This window comes from Coregonus lavaretus, assembly GCF_964263955.1.
Source record: "Coregonus lavaretus genome assembly, contig: HAP1_SCAFFOLD_7738, whole genome shotgun sequence".
NCBI lineage: Eukaryota > Metazoa > Chordata > Actinopteri > Salmoniformes > Salmonidae > Coregonus > Coregonus lavaretus.
Window position 1 is genome coordinate 1 of NW_028165859.1, and position 25003 is coordinate 25003.

General features: G+C 42.7%; 3 protein-coding genes across 3 annotated transcripts; 1 reads left to right on the forward strand and 2 right to left on the reverse strand.

The window, feature by feature from the left end:
• Positions 1-1330: 1330 nt before the first annotated feature.
• On the forward strand, positions 1331-5667 carry LOC311115359 (transforming growth factor-beta receptor type 3-like protein; the record flags this gene model as incomplete). Its single annotated transcript, XM_084190544.1, has 8 exons — positions 1331-1417; positions 1554-1745; positions 2226-2720; positions 2811-2889; positions 3013-3072; positions 3312-3413; positions 5288-5372; positions 5587-5667. Coding segments are annotated over 7 exons (1098 nt in total), but the record flags the coding sequence as incomplete, so codon positions are not given.
• Positions 5668-7700: 2033 nt separating this feature from the next.
• LOC311115358 (uncharacterized protein) lies at positions 7701-13586 on the reverse strand. The gene is made up of 7 exons (XM_084190543.1): positions 13527-13586; positions 12984-13063; positions 10935-11287; positions 8954-9126; positions 8457-8600; positions 8172-8337; positions 7701-7956 (listed from the first exon to the last, which is right to left on the reverse strand). The coding sequence occupies exons 3-7, from the start codon at positions 11236-11238 to the stop codon at positions 7760-7762; spliced, it is 984 nt and encodes a 327-aa protein (XP_084046669.1). The 5' UTR covers positions 11239-11287; positions 12984-13063; positions 13527-13586; the 3' UTR covers positions 7701-7759.
• Positions 13587-23303: 9717 nt separating this feature from the next.
• On the reverse strand, positions 23304-24735 carry LOC311115357 (SUN domain-containing protein 2-like; the record flags this gene model as incomplete). Its single annotated transcript, XM_084190542.1, has 4 exons — positions 23304-23481; positions 23822-23911; positions 24039-24209; positions 24620-24735. Coding segments are annotated over 4 exons (491 nt in total), but the record flags the coding sequence as incomplete, so codon positions are not given.
• Positions 24736-25003: the final 268 nt, after the last annotated feature.

The following is a 25003-nucleotide window of genomic DNA, read 5'->3' on the forward strand; positions in this document are numbered from 1 at the left end:
ATCAGCCTGACTGTAGCTAGGCCTGGGGACGGGAGTGTGGGAGCTGGGGGCTGGAGGGAGGGAGGGTAGTGGGAGTGGTGGAGGTCTGGGAGGAAAGGGAGCAGGAGAGGAGGGAGGGAGGCAGTGAGACAGACGTGTAGCATGTGAATGAGTGAGGAAAAGAAGGGTTCAATTCTGGCTTTACTGGCAGAGGGATACAGTGAGCGTCAGGTTGCTTCCATCATTAAAATTTCAAAGACGGCGGTTCATAAGAACAAGGTCAAGCAGCAGCCCTTCGTCAATGAGAAGTAAAGAAGAGCCAGGCTGAGGTTTGCAAAAGACAATAAGGATTGGGCCGTAGAGGACTGGAGTAAGGTCATCTTCTCTGATGAGTCCAATTTTCAGCTTTGCACAACACCTTGTTGTCTAGTGGTTAGACGGAGACCTGGAGAGGCCTACAAGCCACAGTGTCTCGCACCCACTGTGAAATTTGGTGGAGGATTGGTGATGATCTGGGGGTGCTTCAGCAAGGCTGGAATCGGGCAGATATGTCTTTGTGAAGGACGCATGAATCAAGCCACGTACAAGGTTGTCCTGGAATAAAACTTGCTTCCTTTTGCTCTGACATTGTTCCCCAACTCTGAGGATTGGTTTTTCCAGCCGCCATGCCACACAGCCAGGTCAATCAAGGTGTGGATGGAGGACCGCCAGATCAAGACCCTGTCATGGCCAGCCCAATCTCCAGACCTGAACCCCATTGAAAACTTCTGGAATGTGGTCAAGAGGAAGATGGATGGTCACAAGCCATCAAACAAAGCTGAGCTGCTTGAATTTTTGCGCCAGGAGTGGCATAAAGTCACCCAACATCAATGTGAAAGACTGGTGGAGAGCATGCCAAGACGCATGAAAGCTGTTATTGAAATCAGGGTTATTCCACCAAATATTGATTTCTGAACTCTTCCTAAGTTAAAACATTACTATTATGTTGTTTAAAAATGAACATGAACTTATTTTCTTTGCATTATTCGAGGTCTGACAACACTGCATCTTTTGTGTTATTTTGACCAGTTGTCATTTTCTGCAAATAAATGCTCTAAATGACAATATTTTTATTTGGAATTTGGGAGAAATGTTGTCAGTAGTTTATAGAATAAAACTAAAATGTTATTTTTACCCAAACACATACCTATAAATAGTTAAACCAGAGAAACTGATAATTATGCAGTGGTCTCTTAATTTTTTCCGCTGCTGTGTATCTACTGACGTCTCTCACTGACCTATCTGCTCTAGTGTATCAACTCATACTTACAGTATATGACTTGCCATGTTTTGTGTCTATCTATCCTCTCAGGTGTTGCTATGGAGAAACAAGCCTCTGGTTGCCGTGGGCAATGAGACAGACAAGGATCCCACAGAGTGGACTCCACTGGTCATACATGTGAGATGATATAGCATGTGTGTTTGTTTGTGTGTGTGTCGTCCAATTTCACTCCATATTAGTGAGAGAGACATGTATATCTATGCTTGTCCTTATCATTCCATACATCTCCCTCTCTTTTCCATTGTCCTCTTAGTTCAGCTGTTTGGCTGCAGTCCCCAGCGCCCCGAGCCTTCCTGTGGAGCAGCCCACTCCACAGGGGCCGGGGCCTCTCCCCAGGGCCAGGGCCGGCCCACTGGTCTCACTGCAGCTGTTTGTTACAGAGGGCTATGAGCAGAGGCAGACCGGTCCTTGTGCCATCACTGCTGACAACCATGTCTATGTGGAGGTCAGTTTGCCTGGCTGTGTGTGTGTGTTTAATTGTGTATATGCCCGCCTGCCCGCCTGCCTGTCTGCCCGCCTGCCCGCCTGCCTGTCTGCCTGTCTGCCTGTCTGCCTGTCTGCCCGCCTGCCTGTCTGCTGATGTAGCTCCTGCTGCAAGTGCTACTTGTGTTTCTCCCTCTGCTAGTCTTCTACAGTATCAGCTGCCTCAAGGCCAGAACAGACTTCCTCCAGAAGGCTATTATAATCACATCTAGATATGTCACAATAAGGCCCTTCTGTAAGAGCTCTGTAGCCCTGCTATTACAGCAGTAGAGCACAGCAGGTCGTAGTTGGTAGCTAACACTTTACTTAACAGAGTACTACAAATTACAGTATTAGTGTAATTATAATACTTATTACCCTCTACTTACAAAATATCAGCACAGTAATAAGACCATGGTAAAGAAATGTGTTACCCATTTTTTCTCGGACTGTTTTTGCCAAGCTTTCAGCCAAGGGGGCCATCGGTGGGGGTGTGGATGTGCGGTCCTGTGTAGTGTCTCCTCTATCAGACCCCCGCGTGTCCCCTGGCTGGTCAGTCATTAGAGACGGCTGCTCCACTGACACCTCACTGACACTCAGCAAAATGACACATGACCAAGAGGAGGATGCTGAGGAATATTATGAAGAGGAAGAGGAGGTACCTAGAGGCCTGAGACAAAGAGAACACGGTGGGAAGAGGGGAAGAGGAGGACGAGCCAAAAGGAAGGAGAGCGATGGAGGAATGGGAGGAGAGGAGGACCAGATAAACAGACTGAGGTTCAGTTTTGTCCTTCGGCCCATCTACAACAACTCTGTCCAGTTCCTGCACTGTAGCATCCGTCTGTGTGGCCCTGAGTCAGTGACCCAAGGGCCTCCAACGGCCATGACACAGAGTGGCTGTCCGAATCCCTGGGGCCTCCGTATCCCTGCCCTCGTATCTAAACTACCCAGCCAACAGGTACAGTACATGTTCTATATTCATAATGGCTAGTAGTATTAATGACTAATAGTAATGACTTACCCTCATCTCTCTTCTCTCCTCTGTCAGTGTGAGTACAGAAACCTCTCCAGACCCATGCTGGTCAATCAGCCCGTTGGTGTGGCCAGACAGCTGGCGCCACCTGCTGGTGAGTAGTAGATGGTCAATGGTGGTGTGGTCCACCTCCTGTGGGCCTGAAGTAGTTCACTTTCACTCTGTGTAATGGGGTGTTTCTCTCTTTTTATCCAACTCTCTCTCTTTCTCTCTCTAGGTCAGAGAGGTCAAATGCCCAGTGTGGCTCAACTGCCCAAGCCTATCCCAGCCCACAGCAGTAAGTAACTGTAACCTTAACACTAGCCTCAACAATAACCCTAGCTTCATGTCCACACCTCGGTTCAACCCTAACCCTCAACCCTAACCCTAGCTTCATGTCCACACCCTGGCTCAACCCTAACCCTAACCATAATATCAACTCCTGGATGTTCCTATATGTGTGTATTATCACAACAGTGATAGTAACTGTGATTTGGCATAACTACTACTTTTCCTTCCCATATTTTTCCCTCCCAGGCTCTGGGGTAGAGACAGGCTCAGTGTTGGGGATTGTGTTTGTTGCTTTCCTTATGGGCATCAGCCTGATGGGGGCGCTGTGGTGCATCTACTCTCACACAGGTAAACACACAGGCCAGGTCCTAAGGTCTATCTCCTGGACCAAAGGCCAAAGTACTGAGCTATGCCACCATATTCACAAATAAACAGAGAACATTCTATACCTGCTGCTACTGTTTATCTGTCACTTTATTTCTAGTTATATGTAAACTACCAGTCAAAAGTTTGGACACACCTATTCATTCAAGGGTTTTTCTTTATTTTTACTATTTTCTATTTTCTACATTGTAAGGTAATAGTGAAGACATCAAAACTATGAAATAACACATATGGAATCATATAGTAAACAAAAAAGTGTTAAACAAAACAACATATATTTTAGATTCTTCAAAGTAGCCACCCTTTGCTTTGATGACAGCTTTGCACACTCTTGGCATTCTCTCAACCAGCTTCATGAGGTAGTCACCTGGAATGTATTTCAATTAACAGGTGTGCCTTGTTAAAAGTTAATTTGTGGCATTTATTTCCATCTTAATGCTTTTGAGCCAATCAGTTGACAAGGTAGGGGTGGGAAACAGAAGATAGCCCTATTTGGTAAAAGACCGATACCATATTATGGCAATCATTATGTCCATCATTACTTTAAGACATGAAGGTCAGTCAATCCAGAAAATTTCAAGAACATTGAAAGTTTCTTCAAGTGCAGTCATAAAAACCATCAAGCACTATGATGAAACTGGCTCTTATAAGGAACGCCACAGGAAAGGAAGACCCAGAGTTACCTCTGCTGCAGAGGGTAAGTTCATTAGAGTTAACTGCACCTCAGATTGCAGCCCAAATAAATGCTTCACAGAGTTCAAGTAACAGACACATCTCAACATCAACTGTTCAGAGGAGACTGCGTGAATCAGGCCTTCATGGTCGAATTGCTGCAAAGAAACCACTACTAAAGGACACCAATAAAAAGAGACTTGCTTGGGCCAAGAAACACGAGCAATGGACATTAGACCGGTGGAAATCTGTCCTTTGGTCTGATGAGTCCAAATTTGAGGTTTTGGTTCCAACCGCCGTGTCTTTGTGAGACGCAGAGTAGGTGAACAGATGATCTCTGCATGTGTGGTTCCCACCGTGAAGCATGGAGGTGATGGTGTGGGGGTGCTTTGCTGGTGACACTGTCAGTGTCATTTATTTAGAATTCAAGGAACACTTAACCAGCATGGCTACCACAGCATTCTGCAGCGATATGCCATCCCATCTGGTTTGCGCTTAGTGGGACTATCATTTGTTTTTCAACAGGACAATGACCCAACACACCTCCAGGCTGTGTAAGGGCTATTTGACTAAGAAGGAGTGTGATGGAGTGCTGCATCAGATGACCTGGCCTCCACAATCACCCGACCTCAACCCAATTGAGATGGTTTGGGATGAGTTGGACCGCAGAGTGAAGGAAAAGCAGCCAACAAGTGCTCAGCATATGTGGGAACACTTTTTTGGTTACTACATGATCCCATATGTGTTAATTCATTGTTTTGATGTCTTCACTATTATTCTACAATGTAGAAAATAGTAAAAATAAAGAAAAACCCTTGAATGAGTAGGTGTGTCAACTTTTGACTGGTACTATTCAAATCTACCTCAATGACCTTGTACCCCTGCACATCGACTCGGTACTGGTACCCTGTAATACATAGCCAAGTTATCATTATCATTGTGTATTTATTATTACTTTTATTATTACTTGTTTTACTTTTCTATTATTTGTCTATTTTCTTTCTCTCTACGTTGTTGGAAAGGGCCCATAAGTAAGCATTTCACTTATTAGTCTACACCTGTTGTGTAGACACCATTACGACTTTCTTACTATTTTTGAGATAAATAGTGGGTTTATTCAGCATGTATAAACGTTAGTGACACACTTGACATGTGATTGGTTGCAGAAGCTCCTCCACCAACCAGAAGAGGGAGCCTGCTCGAGAATACTAACCCTGCCTTATTAGACTCTTCCAACAGCTCTGTGTAGAGGTGAGATGGAACGTGATAAGAGTGGAGCAACACACACAACAGCTGGGGGACCACAAAGTAAAGAGAGTGTCAAATTTAGACTAGTATACTATAGGCTTATCATGGTGGCACTAGCGCCCTTTGTGAATTAGTCATGCACCTGCAGATTGCAATAGTGATATCTTGTATCATGTGTAAGAAATACGATGAAATTATCGTTCTCTCTCATTTTCAGGGATTTCTCTGGTAAATCTGAGTCCGAGGGTAAAGTGGGACAGAAGATTAAACATCTGGTGTGTGTATGTGAGTGTGTCAGACCTGGGTTCAAATACATGCGTATTTAAGTATTTGTTATTTAAATACTTATTTTCTGTGTATTTTAGTATTTTCGAATAATGTGGCCAAATCAGCTATTTCTATTTGAAGTATTTGAAATTATTTTCAGATAACTTCCTATAAATAGCCGAAAATGTTTTCAAAAACTTATTTCAAAATACATTCTTTCAAAAACCCCTAGGACCAAACAGACCTGGGTTCAAATGCATGCAGTATTTGAACATTTGCATTTCCAAATACATTCCAATATTTAACTACTAAAAAATATCCAAATACTTACTTCGAAATGTCTTTGAAAGTAATTGAAATACCCTAAATAGTTTTTGAACCCAGGTCTGGTGTGCGTATAGAAAACATTGAGAACTCCTGCTCTTTCCATGACATAGACTTACCAAGTGAATCCAGGTAAAAGCTATGATCCCTTATTGATGTCACTTGTTAAATGTACATTTACATTTTAGTCATTTAGCAGACACTCTTATGTCTTACAGTTAGTGAGTGCATACATTTTTTTTTACAACCCTGGCGTTGCAAGCGCCATGCTCTACCAACTGAGGACAATCAGTGTAGATGAAGGGGAGGAGAGAGGTTAAAGAAGGATTTTTAAGCCTTGAGACATGGATTGTGTATGTGTGCCATTCAGAGGGTGAATGGGCAAGACTAAATATTGAAGTGCCTTTGAACGGGGTATGGTAGTAGGTGCCAGGCGCAACGGTTTGTGTCAAGAATTGCAACGCTGATGGGTTTTTCACGCTCAACAGTTTCCTGTGTGTATCAAGAATGGTCCACCACCCAAAGGACATCCAGCCAACTTGACACAACTGTGGGCCAGCTTCCCTGTGGAACGCTTTCGACACCTTGTAGAGTCCATGCCCCAACAAATTGAGGCTGTTCTGAGGGCAAAAGAGGAGGGGGGTTACAACAGAAACAAGCACTACAGAGTTTAGAGAGGAGGAACACATGAAGTCAAAGATATGTCATGAGTAGAATACAGTATGTGTGAGGGGAATTGCCATTATCCAGACCCTTATTGTATATATCTATGTTGAATCTGTGACCCTTTGTTTGATATTATCTGTGCTGATCGCTATATAAATGAAATATCTGTGGCAAGAGTTTTTGTTTTATCTTCAAATAAAGTGCGGGTGAAAACAATGAAATGCTAAACTTAAAGTATTTAATTTGTAATATTTAATATTTAAATCTAAATCCCTTTTTATATATACTCATGCTGACCAGCCTGAGACACTGAAAATATACAATCACGTTGTCTCGCCATAATTGTGGAGCATGATTTCAACATAATCATAGTCTCTCTCTACTCATACAGCAGTCAAAGACGTTATTTTTCACATGTTCCCCATGACCTGAATGTAAATTATCCCCTTGGGTGGGCTGCCTCAGTGAAGTGAAAATGGCAGCTTCATTCATACATCAACAATGGGAGCTACAATTGCACCACTCTCTGAGGAAAATGGCCAATTACAGTGGGAAATAGGGGTTTGCTTAGTCACGCTACAAACCACCTTTTTTTAATACGGTGTCTTTTTTAGACATACAGCACAGTAAAGACTAGAGCCTTAAGGGCTGGATTAAATCCGTAGCGCTAAAGTTCGGTGTTAAAAGTGTGATTGAAATTTAAAGGCACCGTTTCTGCGTTGGTGGAGACAACATTCACGGTAAACGCTGCATACTGTATGTCGGCTCAATCGAAAGTTACCTTTAAATTTAAACCGCGCTACAACGTTGATCTTCTGTGCTATGGATTGAATCCAGCCCATACACTAGACAGTATATGGCATTGCTAGAGATGTTAACAAAGTGATCAGGTACAGGAACCTCTTCCCTTCAAGGCACTATCCAAAGGGTCAACCTGAAAAGCAGCGAGCGAAAGCAAATCCACAAAAACAAATGCCCAAATAACTTGAACACAAGTCATGTGCTTAGCCTCAGTCACTGATCAAAGTACTATTTAAACACAAAACTGCCAATACCGGTCAACAATCTCTATACAAAGCACTCATTCTTGTGCTACATACAGTACTTGTGTAATACTAAATGTCCATTATGCCTCAGCTCTGTGAGTACATGCTGCTGTAGACACACTGGGTCTCCTGGTGGTGCTGTAGGTCCAGTCTGCGCTGGAAGCTGCGTTGGCAGTGTGTGCAGCTGAAGGGCCTGTAGCTGCTGTGCTTACGGCTGTGGGTGATGAGGTTGGAGCTCTGGCTGAAGGCCTTGCCACACACCTGGCATACGTGGGGCTTCTCACCTGAGACCGACAGGGACAGACAGCAAGACGTGACATGGAATTCAAGAAGAGAGATACTCTGAGAGCAGCCAGTGTGGGGCAGAATCCTAACATCCAGATGGAAGCAACCTTTGCACAATGTGTAAGTTGTACTATAATGTACGCACACCTGCTGACCTATGTTCAACACACAATGCTCATTTGTGTATGCGTCCTTCCAGTGTACCTCCCCGCACCTGTGTGTATGAAGGTGTGTTTCTTCATGTCAGACTTCTGGTGGAACCTCTTGCCACAGTACTGGCAGGGGTAGGGCCTGATGTCAGAGTGGATGAGCAGGTGGGTGGTCAGGGTGGAGGAGCGCTTGAACACCTTCCCACAAACCTTACAGCTATAGCTACGCTCCTGGAACACACACATTCACAGAGATGTGGTTAGGATTTTGCCATTTCGTTTTTTTATTTTTTTATAGTTTGTGTTGGGAAGTGGAGAGACCTCCACCAATGTACTTCTGCTAGATATACCTTTGGTCTTCCGTACATGCCCAGAGCTTGTCTGAACCTGTAGGGGTGCTCTCTGGCTTTGGCTGACGTGGCCAATGGGACTGCATGCACGTTGTCATGTGACCTGTGTAAATGAGTCTTCAGTACAGCTCCTGAGGACAAGACCTGAGAAAAAGAGAAAGCTAAGAGTAACAGCAGATGTACCTCATTCTCCCAGAGATGTCAGCCATATTCAACACAATTACCCCTCACAGCCTCTATTCTCACACCAAACAAATCTGCTGTTATGTCATTTTCTGACATGTCACAGAGCCCTGTCAAGTACAATTTCCACCACTCTACTGTCACTCTTGTCTCAGGTCACAAACACCAAACAGTATCTCATTTATTCTATTTTGGTCATGCCTGAAGTGGTTTGCATGGTTTGGAACCACACACCTTTGGTCGATACACCCAATAAGGGCGGACGTGGTGTTCTGATTAAATTGTCATTCCTGACCCTTGCTGGTTCCTCTTACCTTTTCACAGAGGGGGCATGGGCTGGTGGAGTTGTGGTCCATATGTGGCCTGTGGCTCAGTAAGACATGGACCAGTTTCTCCAGCTCCCTCTCTCTGTCAGGGCCCCGGGGCCATTGTAGGGACCAGAGCAGGGCAGACTCTGAAGGCTCCACACCATCATACCCTGGGGTTTCTGTGGAGTAAGTGACATACCAGTAGATTGAGTTTGAAATAGATAGTTGATAATTAGATTTGATTAAGATAGTTATGACAATCAAATGTAGGCAATTTGAAGTGTTTCACACAATGGAATACAAATAAATACAAATATCTATATCTACTTACAGTGAGGGAAAAAAGTATTTGATCCCCTGCTGATTTTGTACGTTTTCCCACTGACAAAGACATGATCAGTCTGTAATTTTAATGGTAGGTTTATTTGAACAGTGAGAGACAGAATAACTTCAACAAAATCCAGAAAAACGCATGTCAAAAATGTTATAAATTGATTTGCATTTTAATGAGGGTAATAAGTATTTGACCCCTCTGCAAAACATGACTTAGTACTTGGTGGCAAAACCCTTGTTGGCAATCACAGAGGTCAGACGTTTCTTGTAGTTGGCCACCAGATTTGCACACATCTCAGGAGGGATTTTGTTCCACTCCTCTTTGCAGATCTTCTCCAAGTCATTAAGGTTTCGAGGCTGACGTTTGGCAACTTGAACCTTCAGCTCCCTCCACAGATTTTCTATGGGATTAAGATCTGGAGACTGGCTAGGCCACTCCAGGACCTTAATGTGCTTCTTCTTGAGCCACTCCTTTGTTGCCTTGGCCGTGTGTTTTGGGTCATTGTCATGCTGGAAAACCCATCCACGACCCATTTTCAATGCCCTGGCTGAGGGAAGAAGGTTCTCACCCAAGATTCGGCCCCGTCCATCATCCCTTTGATGCGGTGAAGTTGTCCTGTCCCCTTAGCAGAAAAACACCCCCAAAGCATAATGTTTCCACCTCCATGTTTGACGGTGGGGATGATGTTCTTGGGGTCATAGGCAGCATTCCACCTCCTCCAAACACAGCGAGTTGAGTTGATGCCAAAGAGCTCGATTTTGGTCTCATCTGACCACAACACTTTCACCCAGTTCTCCTCTGAATCATTCAGATGTTCATTGGCAAACTTCAGACTGCCCTGTATATGTGCTTTCATGAGCAGGGGGACCTTGTGGGTGCTGCAGGATTTCAGTCCTTCAAGGCGTAGTGTGTTACCAATTGTTTTCTTGGTGACTATGGTCCCAGCTGCCTTTAGATCATTGACAAGATCCTCCCGTGTAGTTCTGGGCTGATTCCTCACCGTTCTCATGATCATTGCAACTCCACGAGGTGAGATCTTGCATGGAGCCCCAGGCCGAGGGAGATTGACAGTTCTTTTGTGTTTCTTCCATTTGCGAATAATCGCACCAACTGTTGTCACCTTCTCACCAAGCTGCTTGGCGATGGTCTTGTATCCCATTCCAGCCTTGTGTAGGTCTACAATCTTGTCCCTGACATCCTTGGAGAGCTCTTTGGTCTTGGCCATGGTGGAGAGTTTGGAATCTGATTGATTGATTGCTTCTGTGGACAGGTGTCTTTTATACAGGTAACAAACTGAGATTAGGAGCACTCCCTTTAAGAGTGTGCTCCTAATCTCAGCTCGTTACCTGTATAAAAGACAACTTGGAGCCAGAAATCTTTCTGATTGAGAGGGGGTCAAATACTTATTTCCCTCATTAAAATGCAAATCAATTTTATAACATTTTTGACATGCGTCTTTCTGGATTTTGTTGTTGTTATTCTGTCTCTCACTGTTCAAATAAACCTACCATTAAAATTATAGACTGATAATTTCTTTGTCAGTGGGCAAACGTACAAAATCAGCAGGGGATCAAATACTTTTTTCCCTCACTGTATTTCTTATTTACAATAAATAGACAGTGTAGTGCCATAAAGTCAGGATCAGTTGGGCACCTGCAGACCAGCTGGTCCAGAGGTCAGCTGGCGAGGTGCTGTGTGGTCTGGTTGCCATGGTGTCCCAGCTAGGGCAGGGGTAGTCCAGGGTGTCTTTGACCTCTGACCCTGAGCACAGGTTGTCCTGGGCCTCCTGGAAGGGGCTCTGATGTGGGGACCTTACTTCCTGCCACGCCCTGTTCTGCCTGTCGTGATGATTTGTATGAGGTTGTGGCTGGTCAGGGTTTGTGTGTTTGGTGCCTTTAGAGAAGCAAGGGGGATGAGACCCTGGTCTCTTACTCTTGACCAGGAATGAGCGAGGCATGACAGAGCTGAGGCAAGGGGAAGGTGGAGAGTGTGAGCGAGATAAATACCTACAGAACAGACAAGAGACAAGACGAGGAGTCATTTGAAATTCACTCACAACTTAATGACAGATTCTTTGACAAAGTGTTCCTCTTTATTAAAGAACAACACCTAACTTATATTATTTGTAGATTTTTCATTTCATTTTCTACAAATACCAATGCCCTAAAGACATACATTGAGTATACCAAACGTTAGGAACACCTTTCAGTACAGCCTCAATTCCTCAGGGCATGGACTCTATAAGGTGTAAAAAGCGTTCCACAGGGATGCTGGCCCATGTTGACTCCAATGCTTCCCACAGTTGTGTCCTTTGGGGGGTGGCCCATGTTTATACACACGGGAAACTGTTGAGTGTGAAAAACCCAGCAGCGTTGCAGTACTTGACACAACCGGTGCGCCTGGCACCTACTACCATACCATGTTCAAAGGCACTTAAATATTTTGTCTTGCCCATTCACTCTCTGAATGGCACACATACACAATCCATGTCTCAATTGTCTCAAGGCTTAAAAATCCTTCTTTAACCTGTCTCCTCCCCTTCATCTACACTGATTGAAGTGGTTTTAACAAGTTATATCAATAAGGGATCATAGCTTTCACCTGGATTCACCTGGTCAGTCTGTCATGGAAAGAGCAGGTGTTCTTAATGTTTTGTACACTCAGTGTATTTATCCACAGAATCATTCACCTCACTTACAGAATTTCTGGAGAATGTGACATGTGTTTGGATCGTAATGACATATTGCTGCAATTAAGTAACGCACATAAAATAGTTTTGATATACTGTATAAAGATGTTTCTACTGTAAGAGATAACGATATTAGAGATAATAAATTTTTTGATAACATTAACATTCATTAATTTATTTTCCACGTAATGTAACAGTCATTCACCAAATTTGTGAAAAAAACAATTAAAAAAATTACTCTGTGAAAATATACAATTACAGATTGCCGCACATTTACACACATCGCACTTATAGTAAGCTGTAATGTCACTCATGTTGCTCTGTATTAGTATTCCTTATCTTCTAATGTAAATGTTAAACACACACCTGTTGATAAATATTCAGTTAAAATGCCAAAGCTTGTGGGTTGGGTTAGAAATGCCACCTGCAAACTGTTTTTAAAAAAACTTTTCAAAAGCAGGTCTTTCTCTGAGGACTACCCTTCTCTGCCATTGTTTTAAAGTCAAGCAATTCAAACTGAGATCTCACGATCTGTTGTGATAAATAAATAATTTTGAGCTTTTTACTAAATAGATCCACATCTCTATAATATTTCAAAAGGGTCTAAATATAACATATGTAACCAAATCATTCATCAAATAGCATACAATCCTACCATACAATGCAATCAAATTACAAATGCAACATATTTCCTTTGCAATTCTCCTAATGATATTCACAATTCTACACATTATCTGAATATATATATTTTTGACCATTAATCACCTAGCTGTACATTCATAAACGACACAACCTTTTTCAAAAACAATAGCCTATTTTGGTCCATTTTCAGTCAAGACCAATCCTAAAAATATCTAATATTTTTTTGTGCTCATCAGTTAAATTTATTAAAATGATTTATGTCTGTACTGAATTGATCCTCAAATTCAATACAAATAATGCAAAAGATGAAACACCAATCTCATATTATAAAGTTGAAATCTGGTAGAGAGAGGCAGAATTGTTTAACTTACCACTTGAATGCACAGTTGAATGTGTAGTGGTTGTTCTCTCTTTGGTGTCAGTAACATCCCCTTTTCTTAACCCTCCGTTACTTGATGACATGAGAGAAAACAATTGATTTGGTTTGATTTTGAAACAGTTGCTGAACAAAGGATTGTGGGAAAGCGCAACAGAAAACTGACCAGGCAACCTTTACAGTGAATTCAACCTCTCAGCGTACAATTCAAAGCATTTAGCTAAAGGCTAGAAATAAAACAACTACATCTATTAAACTCATACTGTAACATTAATTTCACTCTAACACACATAATACATTATGTGACAATGATGCATATTATTGGTCCTTTTTCAAGATTTATTCTAATCTACGCCAAATATTTTATAATCAGAAATAGTCTATCAGCTAGATAAACTGTTTTTCCTTTGTTTTAGTTTTTGATTGATTGAGAATACAAAATGGAAAAATTTGATATTCCCAACTGGTAACCAACTTCTGTAATGGAAACCTGTGCTTGATGTTCAGCTTGTTGTTTGCATCTTGCCTGTTGTCTTACCTCTAGAGAGGACTGCTCCTGCTACCGTGCACTAGGAAGGACCAAGCACACATCCAAACCTATCCATCTTGGTCTGAGAGTCAATGTTCTATGCGACTAAGTCACAGGTAACTTGGAGATACCGCTAGCAACAGTCTGACTGTAGGCAAGTGTGTACATTAAGGTCACTTCATTGTGTTTAAATACCAAAGTCTCAAATAAAAACAGGAACCTTTACTTTAACCACGTCATCTTGCTATCGGAGGTTATTGACACACACATCACTGGTGTCTATGCAGTGTGGTGTGTGTGTATAATACGCAACCCACACAACTCTCTTCGTGTGACTGTGGTAATTTAAGTGATCTCCAGCACAGAAATAGAAACACTCTCCCACACTAGAACAAAGGTGAAAAGAGCTGCTAGAAGATGACCAGATTTGACTAAACAAGTGAAGTAAAGAGGTGAGATCAAATCAAATCAAATTGTATTTGCCACATGTGCTGAATACAACAGGTGTAGACCTTACAGTGAAATGCTTACTTACAGCCCTTAACCAACAATGCAGTTTTAAGAAAAAAAGTGTGAAGTAAAAAAAAGATAAATACAAAATAATTAAAGAGCAGCAGTAAAATAAAAGAACAGTAGGGAGGCTATGTACAGAGGGTACCGGTACAGAGTCAATGTGCGGGGGCACCGGTTAGAGATGGCCAAAATAACTGTGTGTTATCGCTGATGTTCATTGACAGTGAAAACGACATTGGAGATCACTGTATGACTCAGCACACGACACCTTAGATTGAAACAGGTCAGAGGCCCTCAGAACAGCCTCAATTCGTCGGGGCATGGACTCTACAAGGTGTCTAAAGCATTTCACAGGGATGCTGGCCCATGTTGACTCCAATGTGGACCATTCTTGATACACACGGGAAACTGTTGAGTGTGAAAAACCCAGCAGCGTTGCAGTTCTTGACACAAACTGGTGCACCTACACTGATTTAAGTGGTTTTAACAAGTTATATCAATAAGGGATCATAGCTTTCACCTGGATTTACCTGGTCAGTCTACTGTATGTCATGGAAAAAGCAGGTGTTCTTAATGTTTTGTACATTCAGTGTATTGTATCCTGTGAGAAGCAGACAGTGGAGTTGAGTGTGCCACTGCCTTGATGTTCTGGAGTGGAGCTTGGCAGAGCGCTGTGGTTACTGTGGCGGGGGGCTGGCAGACTTCTCCCCAGGGTTTCAGGGAGTGCAGACGAGGGAAGGGCAGGTTGTTGAGATGGGGTGGTGGGCTTAGTGGGTTTGTGTCTCGTCTCTGATGGGGGGGTTCAGGGGCTTCTCTCCCTACATCCGTCCCTCTGCTCCCCTGCTGCTGCTCCTGCCTTTCTAGGAACCTGAATCTCTGGGGTCTGGGGTGGAGGGGAGGGGGGAGGGGGAGGGGTTATGGCTGGTTGGCATTTAGTGTACTTTTACTTTTCTTTGTTTTTGTCTCACCTGTTCTTCTTTCCACTGTGATATGTGCCCTTGCGTTCCAGTATGCTCCTTGCTCTGAGCTCCATTGAAGCAGTCTGTATAAGGCTGTGGTTATGAAACCAGCATCACAAGAGCGAATGGAGTGACAGGTGGGGATGCAAACACAAGACTATATCTGGTCAGAGAGCGACTTGGGGTTGGACTCAACTAGTGAACACACAATGTTAGGACGCGGTCTAAGTGCCGTGGTCCCCCTTGTTTATCACAACTGAGCAAATTTCCCATCATGGCTCCCAATCTTGGGAGCTATGCAGCCCAACCTCAGCAACTCTGGGTTAGGCTGCATTTTGTTGGGGAAGAACAGGTGCCTAGTATAAAACCTACTGGCTGAAAACCTACTGCTCGACTCCCAGTGATTCACTGGGAGTCGTATGGTATGGCCTAAGGAGGTACAAGATCAGGACCAAGAGAGGAAAAAATGGTGAAGCTGTAGAGATCCCCAACAACATCATGCTGGGGCCACACAGCGGCAGAATCTTCTACCCAGGACAGACCACCCGCTGCTATGTCTGTAACGCCATGGACCACCAGGGGACGGATTGCAAGACTGTCAAATGCTGGAGATGCAGTGAGTTCGGCCACAAGTCCAGAGAGTGCACGAGTGAAAGCAAGTGCACACTCTGCAATGGTGATGGGCAGACCTACTTCAACTGTCCACAAGCGTACAGCAACAGAGCATAGAACGGTGTAAGGGAAGCAGAACCTGAAGCTCAACAACTAACTCAGCCAGCAGACGAGCCCGATGACCCCCAGATGCCACAGCACGTCCCAAAACAAGATGAGCAGCAGAGAGATGAGGAAGAGAAACAACACCAACCTGAGAGCAACAGCCAGTCCTACAGCCAGTCCTACAGCCAGTCCTACAGCCAGTCTGACACCACACCAGAGAGCAAGAGTGACGAGGAGAACGATGACAGCTTTGAGTCCACCAGTGAAGAGCCATCCCAAGACTCTCCCCTCCCTGATGAAACAGGTCCTGCAGCAGTCTGGTCCACTCAAATGGAGGCTCGTGATGACGACCCACCAAGCCTTGCCAGTACCCCAGGCCGCCTCCCACCTCCCTCCCTGGTGGCTACCCTCCTCTAATAAATAAAAAACTGCCCTAAATGAGTACCATTAAATAAACTGCATACAAGCAAAACTTAATCAATAATTACAGGACTTTCTTTATTATCAGTATTTATTATGATTATCTCTAATGACCAACAAATGTATGTATTTTTTAAATGTGTGCCTTCTATTTTGCAATGTGTATTTAAAAATATTGTCAACTCATGAATTGTATTAATTATTGATTGAAAATAGATACTTATATATACAAAATAAATAAAGATTATATTAAAACTAAAAATCTAAAATCAAAAAGATATGATGCAAAACAACATCTAATAAACGAGAAAAGAAACAGAAAGTAATTTTTTAAAGATGATCATATACATTTAAAAAAGAGCGGGGTGTGGGGCCAGAGTAGCGAATTCTGGGCCGAGCCCAGCGTCACTGACTATTGTGGTTTTAACACTCTGCACCGGAACCCCCTGTATATATAGCCTCCCTACTGTTATTTTATTTTACTTCTGCTCTTTTTTTCTCAACACTTTTGTTGTTTTATTCTACTATTTTTTATTAAAAATACATGCACTGTTGGTTAAGGGCTGTAAGTAAGCATTTCACTGTAATGTCTGCAACTGTTGTATTCGGCGCATGTGGCCAATAAAATTTGATTTGATTTGATGTTATTGTGCATCTGCAAGCAGGCAAAGTCACATACACACGTGCATGCATTCAGTGCACACACTCAAACGTGAACAGTCACACACAGGCATATAGTCACACAGGCTACACCTTATCATTAAGGACACACTCTTGAAAACATACAAACAGTAAAACATGCCAGTAAAGGCATCCAAATTCTGTTGACAAAATCGGCCGATATAGAATAGAGGAGAAACAATAGGCGTTTTCACACTTGTACATTTTCCCTGCATGGGGCAACCACAGGAGGAAATTATCTAATGAAAAAAACGCCCATCGCTGATAGCTACAAGGAGTCCAAATTTACCTCACTAATCACACATTACCACACATTAATCAATAAAACACATCCAACAAATGAACATGCAAAGAGAGAAAGAGGGAGAGAGAGAGATGGAGCTGGCCAGAGGGCTTCTGTCAACAGTAAGCCATGGTTACGGCTGACTGTGTGCATCTCTGTATGTGTGGTTGGTGGGTGGCTGTGGTTTCAGTCAGGGTGCTGGGTGTACTTTCTCATGGCCCACATCTTATTTTTCTCTGTCACCAACAGGACTCGCTCCCCACCCACCCATCTCACACATTAATTTCCCCTCTTTCTCTCTCTCACACATTACTTGGCAAATGGTGAGAAGGTGAGTGAGAGGGCAGGAGCTTCTGACTACTCTAACAAAAAAACAGACCTGTGGTGTAACAATAAACATACTGCCTTTCTAGATGAAAAAATTTATTGAAGCGGTTACCTCAGGTCTCCTGGCCATGCCTACTACCAGACATCTCTAGACACATCTAAATGTCATGGCTGCTTTGTACCTCTGCCTTCCTGTTATATTCTCTTTCTCTCTAAATCTTTCTTCATGGCATTTCGCTCTGTTTCTAGTCTTGTGTATACGGCCTAGAAGCCTGGCATGTGATGCTACTCTCTCTCTTACTATGAAAGGATAGTGGGAGGTCAGAGGGTGTGAGAACTCTGAAAGTCTACGGTACCCAAGGCAGTCATACCTCCCTGTACACTACAACAGTATAATAACCTAACACCATCACCACATGGAAATTTTATGCATCCTAATTTATTTAGCATTTATCATCTGTCATACTGTAGATGAGTGAATAGGATGTGACTGCTCTGCGTGGTCCCATCTTAACACTTCCCCTTATTCAGAGCTAAGATATCAGTCATAGTGTTAAAAAGCACTTGTGTCACTGTCACAAATCTCGCTAATCTTGATCCAGCAAAAGTGTTATGAGATCAGAAAAAGGGACTTTATTATTTTGGCCTTGATGGTACTAAAACGATGTACAGTGCCTTCAGAAAGTATTCACACCCCTTGACTTTTTCAAAATGTTGTTGTGTTACAGCCTGAATATAAAATGGATTACATTGGTATTTTGTGTCACTGATATACACACAATACCCCATAATGTCAAAGTGGAATTAAAAATGAAAAGCTGTAATGTCTTGAGTCAATAAGTATTCAACCCCTTTGTTATGGCAAGCCTAAGTAATAAGATGCATGGACTCAGTCTGTGTGCAATAATATTGTTTAACATGGTTTTTTTATGACTACCCCATCTCTGTAACCCACACATACAATTATCTGTAAGGTCCCTCAGTCGAGCAATGAATTTCAAGCACAGATTCAACCACAAAGATCAGGGAGGTTTTCCAATGGCTTGCAGAGAAGGGCACCTATTGGTAGATGTTTTTTTTTTTATAGCAGACACTGAATATCCCTTTGAGCATGGTGAAGTTATTAATTACGCTTTGGATGATGTATCAATACACCCAGTCACAACAAAGATGCAGGTGTCCTTCCTAACTCAGTTGCCGGAGAGGAAGGAAACCGCTCAGGGATTTCACCATGAGGCCAATGGTGACTTTAAAACAGTTAGAGCTTAATAGCTGTGATAGGAGAAAACTGAGGATGGATCAACAACATTGTGGTTACTCCACAAAGTAACCTAAATGACAGAGTGAATATAAAAATATTCCAAAACATGCATCCTGTTTGCAACAAGGCACTAAAGTAATACTGCAAAGAATGTGGCAAAGAAATGAATGTTTTGTCTAAATACAAAGTGTTATGTTTGGGGCAACTACAACACAACACATTACTGAGTACCACTCTCCATAGTTTCAAGCATGGTGGAGGCTGCATCCTGTTATGAGAATGCTTGTCATCGGCAAGGACTAGGGAGTTTTTTAGGATGAAAAGAAAGGGAATAGAGCTAAGCACAGGCAACATCCTAGAGGAAAACTGGTTCAGTCTGCTTTCTAACAGACACTGGGAGACAAATTCACCTTTCAGCAGGAAAATACACAAGGCCAAAACTACACTGGAGTTGCTTACCAAGACAACATTGAATGTTCCTGAGTGACCTAGTTACAGTTTTGACTTAAATCGACTTGAACATCTATGGCAAGACTTGAAAATGGCTGTCTAGCAATGGTCAACAACCAACTTGATAGAGCTTGAAGAATTTAAAAAAGAATAATGGGCAAATATGGTACAATCCAGGTGTTCAAAGCTCTTAGAGACTTACCCAGAAAGACTCACAGTTGTAATCGCCACTGTATCGCTGCATTCTAAACTCTGATGGTGGATCTCTATGTGTATGAAGGGACTGTTGTTTTGGCTAGGTGACTCAGGTCTCTGCTCTCTACCCCGCATTGATGTTGAATGTGATATGTATGAATTGTAATATATTTCCTGCTAAAATAAAACATTATGGAGGGAGAAGTCAATTTACTGACACTCACAAGTACACACAAGCACTCACACACACATAAACACACACACACACCCAAACACACGGGGTGGATGTGTGAGGCCTCTGTCACACACACCACACCCAGAACACCAGTCTCTCTGCCTCACACACATGAATAAGCAAACACAAACACATAGCCTACACACCAAATATGCACAGCAGTTTTGCAGTCTTTTATGTCCAACTGACTTTGGAGGCTTGTATAGAGATACAATATCAACAACAGAAATATCCAGAATAGCAATAGTACATTGAACTACTATGCCCAATATGACATAATGTAAGGATATTCAGGTAACTGCCAAAATAAAGGAAACATTTGGGTAAATGAGGGATACGAAGTATAGCCTCCTGAGACCCAGCAATTCTTTTTTGTCCTCTTTAGTGGACATCAGTCATTGGTCCTTATCTCTGAGGCCATACAAGCCACTATATTAAGTCCTGTTGTCACTTTGAGAGGACATTCTGGGCTTTTCAATTATATCACATGTGTGGGGGTATGACCTTGACAACTTTATCTTCCTGGTCCTGGAAATCTGAAAAGAAGTGTGTGTAATTATTAATTATAATTTTTGTGAGTTTGACATTAAAATTGTTTCTAGAAAGTGAATATCTCAGGAATAGTTAAATGAGTTGGCAGGACTGTAATAATTTTGTCACATTAAATAAGAGCTAAATAAGAGCTTATCAAGAAATGTCCTCTGTAGTGGACATCCGGATGCCGCAACTATGTTTTTCACCTTCTGTACCCATTGACTGTAATGTTCATATTTATGTCCTAATGACCACTACAGAAGACAATTTAGCATTTACAATCAAATATAAATAACAATATATATAGTTCTTGGTAACGTTTTTTTTCATCCCAAACACTTATGTTATGTAAAATTAAATACATGAAAATAATAATAAAGGAGGGTCTCAGGAGGATATTGAAAGTAGGTGCTTCCACACAGGTTTGGTTCCTGAGTTATTTAAGCAATTAACATCCCATCATGCTTATCATGTACAGTACCAGTCAAGAGTTTGGACACACCTACTCATTCAAGGGTTTGTCTTTATTTTTACTATTTTCTACATTGTAGAATAATAGTGAAGACATCAAAACTATGAAATAACACATATGGAATCATGTAGTAACCAAATCAGTGTTAAACAAATCAAAATATATTTTATATTTGAGATTCTTCAAATAGCCACCCTTTGCCTTGATGACAACTTTGCACACTCTTGACATTCTTTCCACCAGCTTCACCTGGAATGCTTAACCAACAGTCTTGAAGGAGTTCCCAAATATGCTGAGCACTTGTTGGCTGCTTTTCGTTCACTCTGCCGTCCGACTCATCCCAAACCATCTCAATTGGGTTGAGGTTGGGGGATTGTGGAGGCCAGGTCATCTGATGCAGCACTGCATCACTCTCCTTCTTGGTAAAATAGCCCTTAAACAGCCTGGATGTGTGTTGGGTCATTGTCCTGTTGAAAAACAAATGATAGTCCCACTAAGCCCAAACCAGAAGGGATGGTGTATCGCTGCAGTGTGCCTTGAATTCTAAATAAATCATAGTGTCACCAGCAAAGCACCCCTCACCATAACACCTCCTCCTCCATGCTTTACGGTAGGAACTACACAGGCGGAGATCATCCGTTCACCCACACCGCGTCTCACAAAGACACGGCGGTTGAAACCAAAACCTTAAATTTGGACTCCAGACCAAAGGACAAATTTCCACCAGTCTAATGTCCATTGCTCATGTTTCTTGGCCCAAGCAGGTCTCTTCTTCTTATTGGTGTCCTTTAGTAGTGGTTTCTTTGCAGAAATTCGACCATGAAGGCCTGCTTCACACAGTCCCCTCTGAACAGTTGATGTTGAGATGTGTCTCTGACTTCAACTCTGTGAAGCATTTATTTGGGCTGCAATTACTGAGGCTGGTAACTCTAATGAACTTATCCACTGCAGCAGAGGTAACTCTGGGTCTTCCATTCCTGTGGCGGTCCTCATGAGAGCCAGTTTACATTTACATTTTAGTCATTTAGCTGACGCTCTTATCCAGAGCGACTTACAGTTAGTGAGTGCCTACATTTTTTATTTATTTTTTCATAGCACTTGATCATAGCACTTGATGGTTTTTGCGACTGCACTTGAAGAAACTTTCAAAGTTCTTGAAATGTTCCATATTGACTGACCTTCATGTCTTAAAGTAATGATGGCTGTTGTTTCTCTTTGCTTATTTGAGCTGTTCTTGCCATAATATGGACTTGGTCTTTTACCAAATAGGGCTATCTTCTGTATACCTCCCTACCTTGTCACAACACAACTGATTGGCTCAAACGCATTAAGAAGGAAAGAAATTCCACAAATTAAGACACACCTTTTAATTTAAATTTATTCCAGGTGACTACCTCATGAAGTTGGTTGAGAGAATGCCAAGTGTGCACACACACACACAAACATACATTTACACAAGGAAAAGGGTGGCTACTTTGAAGAATCTAAAATATATTTTGATTTGTTTAACACTTTTTTGGTTACTACATGATTCCATATGTGTTATTTCATAGTTTTGATGTATTCACTATTCTTCTACAATGTAAAAAATACTAAGAATAAAGAAAAACCCTTGAATGAGTAGGTGTGTTCAAACTTTTGACTGGTAGTGTATAGAAATGTTTCCCAGTTGCCCATTATCTTGGCTACCATGGCTAGAAGAAGAGATTTCAGTGACGTTGAAAGAGGGGTCTCAAAGGAGCATAGGGGACTTAATAAAGGGTGAGTGCGCATGTGTGTGTGTGTGTCTCAGTCACCAGATCTCAACCCAATTGAACACTTATGGGAGATTCTGGAGCGGCACCTGAGACACTTGTAGAATCATTGAAGCTGTTAAAGCAGCTCATGGTGGCCCAATGCCCTATTAAGACACTTTACTTTATATATTTATTTTGTCAGTTACCTGCATATAAGGATAGAGATGAATTGGACATTAATGTAGATGCACTGCAGAAAACCATGCTTATCAGATGAGGCAGAATAAGCTATAAAATCCACCTCTGTCTCTTTCAGCTGCGATTCACAATGTCATGAGATTTTCTCTCTCTCTCAAGTTCACACATCCCTTTCACATCCGCACTGGTACCCATCACTGCAAGGTTGCACCCATCCAGTCCCAGCGTCCGCTTTTCTAACCTCTCTAGGCCATCACGAATAGACATACACCCTAAGAAACACACAGCTGTGTACAATAGGCTACATCATTTTGGCAATCTCCCTCCATTTAGTTACTGTAAGCGTTCTAAAACTCCACCTGACCCAGATACCACACACACACACCTACAAAATGGAACAAATAGAAGTTCAATAACATAAAACAAATGGCAAATCCAATAACCCAATCACATGCTATTACTGTACAGTACCCTATGCCTGATCACCAGGACAAGATAATGGACCAAGAAATACATTTCCTCCCACAATAATTTAGTGACTCTTTAACATAGTTAGAAGCTTATAGTGGTGGTGATTGACACTCTGGTAGTCTTTGCCTTATCATCAATGACCCCTGGTGGATATGGAGCATCAATGACCCCTGGTGGATATGGAGCATCAATGACCCCTGGTGGATATGGAGCATCAATGCATCTTATTATTCATCATCGTGTGTCAATACTATATTAGTGAGTTTGTACGCATTAAATCACCCCAGATTCGACCAAATAGAGAGATTTTATTTAGATTGATATCTTTGCTAGTTGCTAAATATACACTCAATTATGGAAAAGAAGATATTCTTGGGTTGTGGTACAGCGGATCTGTCTCACACAGAAGGCATCTTGCCGTGAACCCGGATGCGATAAACACATGTGTATTCCTGGTGACCCCAGTTGCTGAGGATGCGAAGCTCCACATAGTGATACACACTGTTAAGGTTCTGAGAGAGAAAAGTCCAGTGTTAGAATCATTTTGACACTTTTATTATTTCAGCCCGCCTGTTGCATAAACAATCATCCCAAAAGTTGAACTGCTTAAAGCCTAATTAAATTGGAATAATCTGAGTCATGGTCTGGAATTATGTCATCTGTATCTCTACCACGTGTATCTCTACCATGTGTATCCCCACTGGGCACAGACGTCAATTCAACGTCTATTCCACTTTGGTTCAATGTAATTTTATTGAAATGAAGTGGAAACAACGTTGATTCAACCAGTGTGTGCCCAGTGGGTCTCTTCCATGTGTATCTCTAATATCTCTTTGTTAGTATCTGACTCACAGGCAGTTTAAATGTCTGGACAGGATCCCCAGCCTGGTTAAACATGAAAGTCCCAAGCCGGGTTCCCTCTTCTCTGTCAGTAGCCATGCCCTACACACACAGACAGAGAGAGAGAAAGAGAGAGAGATAGAGAGTTAATTAAAGGTACTCAGCATAACACTCCAAAAACATCCCTGTGTGGTTCTGATCAAATATACAGGGGTCAGAGGTGACTCACGTAGACGGCGAAGTCCTTGGGAGCGCTTTTGATGTGTCCGGTGGCAGAGATGGCGGCGGAGATATGCTCCACAGTAACGTGGGTGACGTGGACAGGGTGAGACAGGGCCACGGTCATGGTGCCCTGGGCCCCGTGGAACCGCCAACACTTACCAGGCTGCACCCGCTGGCCCTTTGGAGAGGAGAGAAGGGGAAGAGTAGGGGGAAGCAAGAGAGAGGAGTGTCAGGTTGATAGTGATCTTTAAAGTGCATTCAATCATGGCCACATTACAGTTTACAAAGGAAGGAGAGAGACAGACGGAGGGAGGGAGAGATTGAAAGTGTGAGTAGAGGAGTGAGGCAGGAGAGAGGAAGAGAGAGAGACAAACACACAGAGAGAGAAAGATGGAGACATGGCATATACAAACAGACAGACAGAGAGAGAGAGAGAGAGAGAGAGAGAGAGAGAGAGAGAGAGAGAGAGAGAGAGAGAGAGAGAGAGAGAGAAGAGAGAGAGAGAGAGAGAGAGAGAAGAGAGAGAGAGAGAGAGAGAGAGAGAGAGAGAGAGAGAGAAGAAAGAAAGAAAGAAAGAGAGGTCCCTACCTGGATGACAGTCCGGGGGCTCTCTGATGGAAACCACAGGGGAATCCCCAGGAAACTCACGTGGGCCGAACCGGTTTTATATGTCTCAGAGCACCGACTGGTCACAATGCTGCCACCTACACACACACACGCGCGGACACACACACACGCGCGGACACACACACACGCGCGGACACACACACACACGCGCGGACACACACACACACACACACACACACACACACACACACACACACACACACACACACACACACACACACACACACACACACACACACACACACACACACACACACACACACACACACACACACACACAGTGAGCTCTGAGCATATTCAATAATATAGTCTATACCAGGAATCATCAACTAGATTCAACCGCGG

What these genes read in the sequence shown, in the direction of transcription:
- LOC311115358 (XM_084190543.1), bottom strand. Translation starts at nt 11,238, where the DNA reads ATGCCTCGCTCATTCCTGGTCAAGAGTAAGAGACCAGGGTCTCATCCC. An exon ending in CATGCCCCCTCTGTGAAAAG is followed by an intron (nt 8,601 to 8,953) that starts GTAAGAGGAACC and finishes TCTTTTTCTCAG; the next exon opens with GTCTTGTCCTCAGGAGCTGT. An exon ending in ACACACCTTCATACACACAG is followed by an intron (nt 7,957 to 8,171) that starts GTGCGGGGAGGT and finishes TGTCGGTCTCAG; the next exon opens with GTGAGAAGCCCCACGTATGC.